General features: G+C 33.5%; 1 protein-coding gene across 1 annotated transcript in view; it reads left to right on the top strand.

The window, feature by feature from the left end:
• Positions 1 to 13,154, top strand: part of SNTG1 (syntrophin gamma 1) — a 504,168-nt gene that overhangs the window by 180,100 nt on the left and 310,914 nt on the right. Inside the window, exons 9-10 of the mRNA XM_044682770.1 lie at positions 1,846 to 1,976; positions 7,813 to 7,942. Coding sequence (XP_044538705.1) covers positions 1,846 to 1,976; positions 7,813 to 7,942 — 261 coding nt within the window. The remainder of the gene's footprint in view (positions 1 to 1,845; positions 1,977 to 7,812; positions 7,943 to 13,154) is intronic.

Raw genomic sequence — 13,154 nt, 5'->3', positions numbered from 1 at the left:
TCTCTCTCTGGCTTAAATGTATTTCTTGTAAACAATATATTGGTAGGAATCTGGTTTTTAATTTATTCTGCAATTTTCATTTGTTTTATGGCTGAATTCATCCCATTCACATTCACAGTTATAATTATCAACTCTGTATTCTCCTTCATCTTATTTTATCCTATTTAACCTATAGTTTATTCTCTCTTTCTGAACAAATTTCAATGAGAATAAAGTTTAAGGATTTTTTTGATCATGAGTTTCAGGTAGTCCAGAAAATCCTTAAATTATTTCTCCTGGATCTATTTTGGTGGTCAGTTATTTTTCCAATGAGATATTTCATGTTTTCTTCTATTTTTCATTCTTTTGATTTTGTTTTATTATTTTTTGACCTCTCAGAAAGTCATAAGTTTCTACTTTCTCAGTTCTAATTTTTAAGAAATTGTTTTCTTCTTTGAGTTTTTAAGTGTCCTTTCCTACTTGGTCAACTCCAGCTCTTCTTGATTGTATTTTGTAACTCCTTTTCCATTTTGTCGTTTCTGCTTTGCACTGCTTTCATTTATCTTTCCCATATTTCCTCTGCCTTTCTTATTTGGTTTTTACTTGAAATTTTACATATAGTTGCTTTGATCTCATTGGGCCCTTTAGTCTTTCTTTGCTGCTACCTTTAGCTCTAGTTCTGAATTTCTGTAAGTTTTGGTATGATGACATGTGGGATGGGAGCTCTGAAAGCTACCTTCCACTGCAGATTCAGTCTCCCCCAGGGACTACTGAAGGCTTGAAGGACTCAGAGCTATGGATTACTTTACACTGGGACTCAGGGCCTAATCTCAGTGTTGGGCAAGGTACCAGGCTCACTCAGAGCTTGTACAGGCCAGCCAAGCTGACAACTGTCTTGGACTGGGGATTTGGTTCCTCACTGCAGCATTGAGCAGGGGCTAGAATCCTTAATCTGGGCCTACATCAGCCAGGCACACTGTGGGCTGCCTTTATCTAGGTTTTCTGGTTTTTCTATAAGGTTGGGCAGTGACTCTGAGCCTTCACTTGGGCTTACTCCAGAGAGATGCTCTATAGACTGCCTTCATCTGAGGCTTGAGGCCTCAGATCAAGGCTTGAGCTTGGAGCATGCTCTTGGAGCCCCACTCTGGACCTACACCAGCTTGGATACTGTGGACAGCCTTGTGCTAGCACTTGAGACCTCACTTCAGGCTTGGGCTAGGGCTTACAACTTCAATGAGTTCGTGTAGGAGTGCTCTGCTCTTTGCTTAGGCAGCATCTCAGGATCTTGACAAAGTTGAAACTCTTTTAAGAATGTTTTTAAAAAAAAACATAAAATTAAAAACATAAAAATATAAAGGGAATCATTCTATTAAAATACATTCATGAAAAATTTTATTAAAAACAACAAGATCTAGGATCCTGGGTTAAGAAACCATGATAGAGGAAACTTTTGTGTCTTGTTTCTAAACACCAATTATAAAGGAATAGATTTAAGTTTCTGTTAAAAATAAAATTCTGTTTTAAAATCTTCTTTGTGAGTTCAAAGCAATGTTTAATTTCTAATTCCTTCTCATGTGTTACTAATTCTTATTTCTGTGGAACAAATATCGTGCTAAAATAGCTTTGAACATTATTTGATATAATTATTCCAATCATTTTTCACTGTATCACAAAAAGGTGAGGAATAAATTGCCAACTATAGCTACATTCCTAGCATTACATAATTTAAATTTTGATCAGTTAAGGAAAAATCATTCTTTGTATTGAGAAATGTTTGTGATACAGAATTTCAAAAATGATATAGTAATACATGTTTTCAATAATACACATTTGGAAAGTGGTATGAGCTTCTGAATTTTTTTTTAGGATACATTATCATGTTCATCATGGCCAACTTCACCAGGTCTGAGATGGGAAAAAAGATGGTGTGACCTTCGTTTAATTCCCTTACTTCATTCACGCTTCTCCCAATACCTCCCTGGATCAGATTTGTGTCGGTGAGTAGCTCTGTATTAACTTTCTTTTGCCCAAAAAATGCATATAAACCTGTTTCCTTTGCCTAAATATGCATTTCTAACAATGTGAATATCTTCATGTGCTCTTGCCAAACTTCAGCATTATGACAGGATATGAGAATTATTTTGAAAAACTTTCCTAGTATTTTTAAATCCAGCCTAAAATGTAAGGATCAACCCTGAATCACAACATGAACTCAAATGGGATAGAGAATAGATAGACAATAGATAGACAATTGCACGGACCCTAAAATGCAATTGTTTTAATGGATAGGAAGTGAGTGATTTTTTTTAAATGACCATGTGTCTACATCTGAACAGGACCTCAAAACCCAGTTAGTAAAATACATTCATTTTACTGATGAAGCTGAGGCTTAGGAAACTACTTAACCAAAGTTCTAAAATATGTCTTTCCACTGCAGCACACTCATTAGGGATATTCCGGAAATACTCTCTTTGGAGGTAAGGCATTCCTTCTTAAAAGAACATAGGTTTGTAAGCAGCCTTTCTGACCACATTTTCATGTCTGACTATTTTTGTCCTAAAAAAGAAAAAGTCTTTCCTGCTCCTTTTTGTGAAAGTAGTAATCATTCTGGTTTTAAAAAGAAATTCGAGTATATTGATTAAAAGTTATAAAAAAAATAATCTTGGCAGGAATTGACATCAGTAAACCTTGAAATATTGAAAGAATAAATTCAGAAAAGTTAATGCCAGTTCCATGATCAAATCTATAAATCTCATCTCCTCTTTCTATTGACTACTCTACACACATCATTGAAAATTATCTAGAAATTAATAAAAATTTAAGCATCCAATCCTCTACTTTCTGAATACATGATCTAAAAATAATAAATTTTATAGAAATTAGCTGTCTTCTTTAAAACTTTAATGATATTACAAACTAGTGAATATTATACTGTATTTAGAAGCAGCCAGATGGCATAGTGTATGGAGCATTGAGCTGAGGGTCAGGAATACTTGAGTTCAAATCTGGTTTCAGAAAACTAGCTGAGTGACTTTGAACAAATCGATTAATCTCTGCTTCAATTTCCTCAACTGTAAGATGATTATAGCACCTACTTTCTAAGGTTCTCATGAGGAACAGATGAGATATTAATTATAAAGCCATGGTGCCAGACATGTGGTAGGTTCTGTATAATTACTACTTGTCACTATTATATTTGTGAAGTCATGTTTATATAAATATTAATAAGCACACAATGATTTTGTTAAAGTTGTAACATTTCATCTACATATACTAATTCCCAATGTAGAAAATCTCCCCACAGATTTTTATCTACAACTCTTTATAATGTCCCATCTTAATGAATTGACTTGGGCACTGGATATTTAACTGATTTGCTGAAAGTCACAAAGCTAAGTGTGTTAAAGGGTAGACTTTAAATCCAGGTCTTTTTAACTTTTGAGCAAGACCTCCTGCACAATACTACTACATCATTCTGACTCATATTTTATGTTAATATCAGCAGAAACAAATATAATTCTTAAAATAATGCCATAATGTTGACATCCAACTGGTATGGTCCATATGTTTTCAAGAATAAATTTCCCTCCACAAGGATTAAATTAAACCCAAGAAATTTTGGCTACATATGTACTCATAGAAAGGTATCTATCCTATAAAAATCTCTGTAAGCAGATGGAGACTTTGATTTCTACAGTTAATTCTGCATTCATGTAAGTACTGGATAGAGGTGACAGAAGATTTTAATAACCCTAGATTGCACTTCAGGGCATAATGAATTCTCTCCCTTTCCCTCTCTCAAAAACCAGAAAAGACTGAACTCTGAAAATTCATGGTATTCATTTTGATTTGAACTACGCCAATCATGATTTATCAACTAATTCAAAAACCAAAATGTTTATAGACTGTCCATAGGCTATATAAAACTTATTAATTAGGGGCATTACATTTCTAGGTTGACACTCTATGGCTATACCTCAAAGAGTAAGCCTGCAAACTGTAGGCCAGTCCACTTGTTTTAAAATAAGACTACAATATGAAATTCAATTATTGAAAATTGTTGTGAAATTCAGCAGTATTTAAGAGAAATTCTTTTTTACCAAAGGCAGGAGAAAGAATCCTTAGAGGTTTGAAAACAATATAGAGAAGGGGAAAAAAGGAATGGGGAATAAATAACATAAAGGCAAAATTATACTTTCCATAATACTTTAATTATGTAGTTGTTTTCTAGCAAATATATTTCATTTTAAACCAAGAATCATGAAAAAGTTTGAGTGTTCTCAAGAGGACAGCAAACTTTGTTAAAGTTTAGTGTCCTTCTACTCTAAATAAATAGGTAATGGTGGCTATTGATCTCAGAAAGAGTCCCATAAACTGTAAGGAAACTAAGTAGATTAACTATTACTGCTTACTTCATGTCCAAAAATTCAATCTTTTAAAAAATTAAATGCAAATACCATTTTTCCTTTCATGACACCTGTCTCTGTAGAGAAAGTTTTTAAAAATTATGAGCCAGATAATACTTCACAATATAGGAAAGTTTAAAAACCCATTCAACATACCTTGAGCAGAGCACTAAAGACAGCACCAATATAGACCATAAATGTAGTTTTGTTCCACATGAGTAAATTGAAACACAGGAAGGCTATATAATTTTGCCAAACTTGCCTAATTATATACTGGAAGACTAGTAGTAAAAGAATCCACCTTTTGGATTCTTTTTTTTTTTAAATTTATTTAAACCCTTACCTTCCTTCTTGGAGTCAATAGTGCGTATTGGCTCCAAGGCAGAAGGGTGATGAGGGCCTGGCAAGGGGTGTTAAGTGATTTGCCCAGGGTCACACAACTGGGAAGTATTTACCTTTTGAATTCTTAACACAGCTAATCACAAGTAAAAGCTATATGGGGAAGAGACCAAAGTTATGTCAAGAAGTATTTGAAAGAATTCATTTAGCATGTGCAAAAGAAATTATCCCCAGGTTATGGAAAGTAGATTCAGAAAATGGGAAAATTGATAAAGAGGCTAATATAGGATATTTAAAAGCTATTAATTTATGGGCAGCTGGGTAGCTCAGTGGATTGAGAGCCAGGCCTAGAGACGGAAGGTCCTAGGTTCAAATCCAGCCTCAGACACTTCCCAGCTGTGTGACCCTGGGCAAGTCACTTGACCCCCATTGCCTACCCTTGCCAATCTTCCACCTATAAGTCAATACACAGAAGTTAAGGGTTTAAAAATTAAAAAAAAAAACAACAATAAAAGCTATTAATTTACTATGAAATTATTTATATCTAGAAACTCATGTGTATAAGTATTTAAGTATATGTGCATATGTGCAAATATATGCATATATATTATGTAGTTTTATAGTCCAAAGTTTTATTATTTTAATCAGATAATACTACCTTACAATGTCTAAATTTTTTGCACATGTATTCAATTTATAGAAGGTCAATATTTATAAAAATATGCTTTCTTTTATATCATGCCTAATTATTTCTAGGTCAGAATATCTTTCTTTTATGATTTATTTATTATTTTTATATTAAAATTTCTTGGTAGCTCTTACTCTCCTTTTTTTCCCACACACTGAAGAAAGCTTCATTTAGCAAAAAAAATATATATATATATATATATATATATATATATATATATAACTGCCTTCCTTGTTTCTTTTTATCAATTCTTTCTTTGGAGGTGTATATATACAAGTCATTCATCAAAAATCTGTTATTGTATAGAATGTTCTTTTGGTTCTGCTCATTTCACCCTTCACAATTTCACTCGGATCTTTCCATGGTTTTTTTTTTCCTAAACTTAACCTGCTCACCATTTATTATGATGTGATAACATTGAAGTACTTCATCTAAACCATACACCACAATTTCTTTAGTAATTCCCCAATTGATGGACATCTGCTCAATTTCTAGTTCTTTGCCACACAAAGACACCAGAATTTCTTAACTTTTTTATATGCCATGGACCTCTATAGCAGATTGGATAATCCCTATGACTCCTGAAAATAATTTTTAAATGCCTAAAATAAAATACATAACATTACAAAGCAAACTAATTCTATTGAAATAATTTTGTCTTTTTTTTTAAGTTAATGAATTACAGGTTAAGAATCCCAGCTCTTAGCAGAGATGTGGGAAATATGCATATTGCTAAGCATACATTACTTCTATATTACCATAAACTAATGGATTCAGTTCTGAGGTTTATTTTGAAATGTCTCACTGTGTTAATCATTGTAATTTAAGACAAGAAAATTATGTAAAGTTATTGCTTCTCAGAGCCTCTTCTAGTTACATGTAGATTTGTCCTGTAATAAACTCAGAAGAATATTTTATGAAAGACAATTTTTGTCTACTTCCCACTGAGGTAGAGTTTCCTATGGTTTTATAAGGGATACAGGTATGCCTCAAAATGAGCAGATCTCTTATTTATGAAAAGGAAAAGCAAAAAAAAATATGACCAGGAGGTTAGAACTAGCACTTGTGTAAGAAACAAAAGAGACATTCCAGTAGAATCACTGTACACCCAAGTTATAAGCTATGAATTGAACACAAAGAGGAGGAGAATGGCAGGATGCCTAATGTAGCATTCTGTACTCACCATATGCTTTGGTTTTTTTTAAATGTGTTTGTTTTGGGAAATGAAATAATATCTAATATCCCTGGATCTACAACCAATAAAGCTTTTTCAGGATAAAGCCAAAAAGGATGTTTACCAAAAACTGAGAAATGTGTACAAGTTTTATAGCATTTTGAACACTGAATGGCAGAAGTTTTCCATTGCTTTGTAATTGCTTGGAACTTGAATGTAGTTTGTTATGGAATCCAATATGTTGTGGCAAATGCACAGAGTGGAACAGAGGCATGAAAGGCTTGGATAGTTTCCATTCATTTCAGTGTCTCTCATACTTCTGTTGTGCTTAGCTTATGTCCAAACAATGCAAAAGCACAATGTAAAATGGAATCATTAAAACTGTGGGGAGTAACTTGGAATTCTACAGCATTTTCATAAGCAATTTAAAAGAGGATCATTTCATTTTCTTAAACCAAAACATAATCAATGGAAGCCCATGAGGGGTACTTAGACTTTGGTTGTTATTGAAAATCACAAACTTGGCATAGAGGATAGAATATAGATTTTTAGAGTATAAAGGGACCTAAGACATCACCCTGGCTAATCCCTTCTTTTTATACTTGAGGAAACTGAGGTCCAGAAGGGCTAAACAATTTATTCAGCATTAGGTGATAAATAGAACAACTTCTTAGCTGTCAAAAGTGAAGGTTAGAAAAGATATCTCCAAGACCATTTTCCAGATCTAAATCTTATACCTTTGTGATTCTTTAAGATAAGTTTAGTGTAGTTGAGTTTCTCCCCAGTAACTTTTTTTTAATGACCATTCCTCCTAACAGTTTGATGAGATTACAAAGTAACAAGTAGTTCCAAAAGCAGATAAAAATGATAGCATTCCCTCTATGTGTAAATTTCTTGGTTCATTTTGCATTGATTAGAGTTATTTACATTTTCTTGAGACCTGTGCAATGAATAAAAATAACACTTCTCTCCTCAGTGGTCCAAATTATTTTTTCCCCTTTGTGAGCAGTTTCTATTATCTTCAAACAACATACTGTTTAGATTGACTTTTTCTGTTTCATTTTAAAACAGACATTTATAAAACAACTTGGTAGAGCAATTGGATGTGTGTTCAGAAGTTGCGCTTCACATTATTTGGGAAAAATATTTTCATCAAGTCTTACTGAGATGAGTAGTTAGAAAAATAGAATTATATTCTGATCTGAGCTGTTATGATATGTCTGCAGGCAGAATGCATTTCAAGTTATTGCTGTGGATGGGGTTTGCAGTGGAATTATTCAGTGTCTCTCTGCTGAAGACTGCATTGATTGGCTACAAGCAATAGCAACAAATATTTCAAACCTCACAAAGCACAATGTAAGTATGAACCTAAATAATTCAGGGGATTCCTAATAATACTGAATGAGAATTATTGTAAAATTCTCTGAGGTTTCAGCCTAGACTTAACTGTAGATAAATGTTGTTTGGGGATCACATAAAAAAGACAATACAGCTCTTTCTTTGGAGCTGTTTTGGATAATTTATTGAAAAAGTTATCATTTTACTCCAAGTTTTTTTAGCTACCTTTATTAGGATCAGAACGAAGTCATTACTCTCTGAAATACCAACCCATGGCCAGCAGGAGTTCCTGATGAATGTTAGTTATGCACAATATATTTACTGTGGTGCTTCCTATGCTTATTAAATACAATTAAGTTTATAATTTCTTAATTCAAGTACAGCCGTGCCTTAGGGATAGTGAAGCTTTGATTCCAGACCACTGCAATAAAGTGAATATTACAACAAAGTGAGTCACATGTATTTTTTTGGTTTCTCAGTTCATATAAAAGTAATACACAATACTGTAGTCTGTTAAGTATGTGATAGAATTATGTCTAAAAAGAGATCGTATATACCTTAATTAACAAATATTCTGTTGCTAAAAAATGCTGACTATCATATGAGACTTCAGCAAATCATAATCTTTGATGATGGAAGGTCTTTCCTTGAAGTTGATGGCTATTAACTGATCAGGGTGGTAGTTGCTGAAGGTTGTAGTAGTTGCTGCAATTTCTTAATATAAGACAACAATGAAGTTTGCCACATCAACTGACTCTTCCTTTCTTGAAATATTTCTCTATAGTATATGACAATATCTGATAGCATTTTTCCCATAGTGGAGGTTCTTTCAAAATTGGATCATCAAACCCTGTTGCTTTATCACATAAGTTCATGCAAAATTCTCCAATATTGTGCTTGAAAGGACAGGAAAACCCAAGGAAATATGGGGAATGGCTGATTTGGAAGAATAGTCAGTTCACTGTCTTAAATGGGTGCCGATCAAGGCACTCCAAAACAATTATAATAGTGATATCAAACATCTCTAATTGCAGATCCCATGAAATATGTACTAATAATGAAAAAGTTTGAAATATTTTGAAAATTACCAAAATGTGACTTAATGACATGGTGTGAGCATATGCTGTTGAAAAATGGCTCCAACAGACTTGCTTGCCACAGGCTTGCCACAAATCTTCAATTAAAAAAATAATTCAGGGGCAGCTGGGTAGCTCAGTGAAGTGAGAGTCAGGCCTAGAGACAGGAGGTCCTGGGTTCAAACCCGGCCTCAGCCACTTCCTAGCTGTGTGACCCTGGGCAAGTCACTTGACCCCCATTGCCCACCCTTACCAATCTTCCAACTATGAGACAATGCACCGAAGTACAAGGGTTTAAAAAATAATAATAATTCAAAATCTACAAAGTGCAACATAGCTAAACACAAGAAAATAAGGTATGCCTTTAGGAAAGAATTTCACAATGATGTTAGCAGATTTGCTAGTTTTATGTGCCATAGCACCAGTCTGAAAGACTAGAGCAAAAGGAAGTAGAAGAGGAGGCTTTCATAGCCAATATTCTGATACTCTGCATTCCTGTCATTATAAAAAGCAGGCCATAGGAGCAACCCCTGAAGTTAGGGCCAGGCATAATAAATGGCTTCAAGTTACTCTTTTTTTTTTCATAAACTTATTGCACACCAGCTTCCCCGCTTCTTACTTGTTTCCTTCCCCAAACCGCACCATGTTTATATAACTATTCTCTACCCAGCTTTATAATATCTTTGATATCTCAGTCCTTAACTTTCCTAATCAAAACTTATAACAATTACAATATTTAATAAAACATAAGCACTATTTTACCAATAACATTAATGTTATGCATCACTTAGGTATCATTGTTAGAAATCTTTCTTAATTGTAGACACTATGTTTTTTTTTGTTTGTTTGTTTTTTTTGTTTTTGCAGCTTGATCAGCTCCGGAAATTCCCTTTTAGTATCTACATGTATTACAAAATATGATAAACTGATACAAGTTCTTGGGTAGCTGAGGAGGTCTGGGATAATTCCACAATATTGTCAAATAAGCATGATCAGAACTAAAGTCGTTCTTTTCTAGAAGACACGTTTATGTGTTGTATTTGCATAATTGAGCTTTTAACAACGAGTCTCTTCTACAGACCTTGAAATAACTATAAGTAACTGTGATATTCATAAAGTGATAAATATATTTGTAGTTTCCTCTTTGGTAATATCTAAGGAACTGACACAATTCCATGGAGAGATAATACTAAATAATACAAGGGCACCACCCCAAATAAAGGGAAAATATAAGACGTATAAGTGTGAATCAGGGAGGAACTGGAGGATCTTTTGCTCAATGCCTTTTTTTTGTGGCAAGTTCTGCTCACTTCTGCAAGGTAGGTAGCAGCACAAGAGAATAGTGCAAAATATATATTGTATAGCCAATCCAAAATTATAATGCAACACAGCTCATGATACTACATATGCTATTCTTGTGAATCTCCAGAGGGTACATGGTCAGTGTTGCACAAAACAGTAAACTACTTCATGAACAATGATCATCTACTTTGAGAGTGAGATGACTGAAAGAAACAATCTAAGGTTGTTTTTTTTTGTTGTTGTTGTTTTGTTTTTTCAGGACAGGTAGAGCAGAAAATCAATGTAACATAACTAATCTTGCATGTTCTTTAACCATTTATCTACTAGGCTTCTATTTCAGGACAAAAGTGTTTAGTAGGTGGTGAGGGGTAAACAAAAATAACAGCAATATAGCATTTTAAAATGCAGAAAAGAAAAGCAAAAGAAGAAAATAAATGAATACAGTAGTTTCATTATACTTTATTAAATTTAATATATCATCCAAGTAGAGGAAAATAGACACTATTCCACTGTGTAGGAAATTACCTCCACACGTTCACAACTTAAATCACTAGAGAGTTACCTAGAATACTGAGAAATGACGTGGCTTGCACCCAACCACATGGTCAGTCAGTATACATGCATAGTCTTTTTCATTTTCTCCAAAAATTTATCATCCTAAAAGGTCAAGTAACCCATGGGGCCATTCCCTCTCTCTAATTGGAGTTTATGGAAGGTGGACCTGGAAAAGCTCCTCCTACGTCCTCCAATTAAGGATGGGACACTTGCCTAATAATTTTATCCTTTCCTACCTGTATTCTTTGAGACTTTGTTTCCTCTCCACTCTTTCCCCCATTGGGTACCCTTACTCTCATCTATTCCTTCCTGAGCCTTTTCAACATTTATTTTTTCTTTATGGGATCCATTAGATTGTGAACTCCTTTGGCATGGGAACTATCCTTTGCCTTTCTTTGTATTCAACACCTGGCTCATAGGAGATGCTTATTGTTCATTGACTATGACTGTGTGTCAGAGGTGGAACTGAATACTTGGTCTTTTTTTTTAACTCTGAGATCAGCTCTGTATTAACATCAAAGTGCTGCCTCACATTGTCTATTTATCATCTCTATATCTATCTATGTATCTTTGGATTATCTTTCTTTGTATCATATCTCTTAACACATATGAATATACAATTTTATTCATATAATCACACAGATTGTAACAATATACATATATAATACAATGTACACAAATATTTAATATTGTGAAGATTCATAATTTCTTATTCGATCTATTTTCTTGTTCTTATTGGTATGTTAAAATGTTCCTTTCACTATATATATTTAAAGAGTGCATAACATATCTCTTTGATATGAAGAGCAGAATGAAGCCCATTATTTTTTTCATTTTTTTTTGTCATACAAAACACAATTCTATACTGGACATTGTTGTAAGAACCAAGTCATACATAACCAAAACCCCAAAACATAACCAAAAATACACTGATGTGAAAGATGACTCCAACAGTTCTTTCTCTGGAGGTGAATGGCATTCCCCATCCTAAATCTTTCAGGATTGACCTAGATCAGTGATGGACAAACTATGGCCCACAGGTCAGATGTGGTCCCCTAAAATATTCTATCCAGCCCTGTGACATGATTCCCAATCTAATGAATACAATGAGTAGGATACAATACAATGACTCTTTGAAAGAGTTGCCTTAGAAACAGACTGACAGATGAGGATTTCCTTTCCTTTGGCCCCCTCTTTAAAAAGTTTTAACCATCACTGACCTAGATCATTGCATTGCTGAGAGTAGCCAAATTTTCACAGATAATCATCATCTAATATTTCTGTTATTGTGTACAATGTTCTCCCGGTTCTGCTTATTTCACTCTGCATCAGTTTATGTAGATTTTTCCAGATTTTTCTGAAATCATTTTGCTTATCATTTCTTATAGCATAATAGTATTCCATCACCAACATGTACCACAATTTGTTCAGTCATTCACTGATTGATGGACATCATCTCAATTTTTAATTCTTTGCCACCACAAAAAAGAACAGCTATAAATATTATTGTGCAAGTAGGTCCTTTCCCCTTTTTTATAATCTCTTTGGGATATAGACCCAGTTGTGAGCCCATTATTTTAAAGAATATTGGTGTATTACTTATGATATATCTTTTGTAAAAACTACTATAAAATGAAAAACATACACTATTTTCAATATCTATTTCCTTTCTTTACTTAGAACAAAATTTATATTGACCTAAAAGCCTAGGAGCACACTGATGAACAATATTTGATATTTACAATATATTATGTTTTTTGTATTAATGTTATATTAGATATACGCCAATGTTCCAATTGGCAGGAATTTGTAAAATCCACATGACTAGCAAATCCACAATTTAAAAGGAAGGGGAAGGACCACTAATCAAACTAGCTTTTCCTATCTAAGCACCATGATTCTTTTAGAAAGAGAAAGTGGCAGATTCAAATACTTGGCTCCATCTATATATTTTCTTGAAGCAGAAGCTAATTTTTACTGCTGGCTTTTAACCTCTGTAATGGTTGACTTCCTCAGAACCTTGCATCTCTCCAAAGATCTGACCAACAAGAAAAACTAAGCAACATTCCCAATTGTCTGATCAGCTGAGAAGTCCATTTTCTTTTATGAAAGTATAACAGAATTTTTTTTGAGAAATCTTGTAACTATTCCAACATCTATTGGAATATTTTTCTCTATTTACATACCTTTTTGATTTTGTTATCCATTAACTTTCCAAAGTATTGATTACAAAGTGTTCTGAACTATAAAGGACTCTACATATCTCAAAAACTATTATTAGTTGTAGTAATATATAA

Source organism: Gracilinanus agilis, chromosome 1, assembly GCF_016433145.1.
Source record: "Gracilinanus agilis isolate LMUSP501 chromosome 1, AgileGrace, whole genome shotgun sequence".
NCBI lineage: Eukaryota > Metazoa > Chordata > Mammalia > Didelphimorphia > Didelphidae > Gracilinanus > Gracilinanus agilis.
This window is presented reverse-complemented; position numbering and strand designations above follow the sequence as displayed.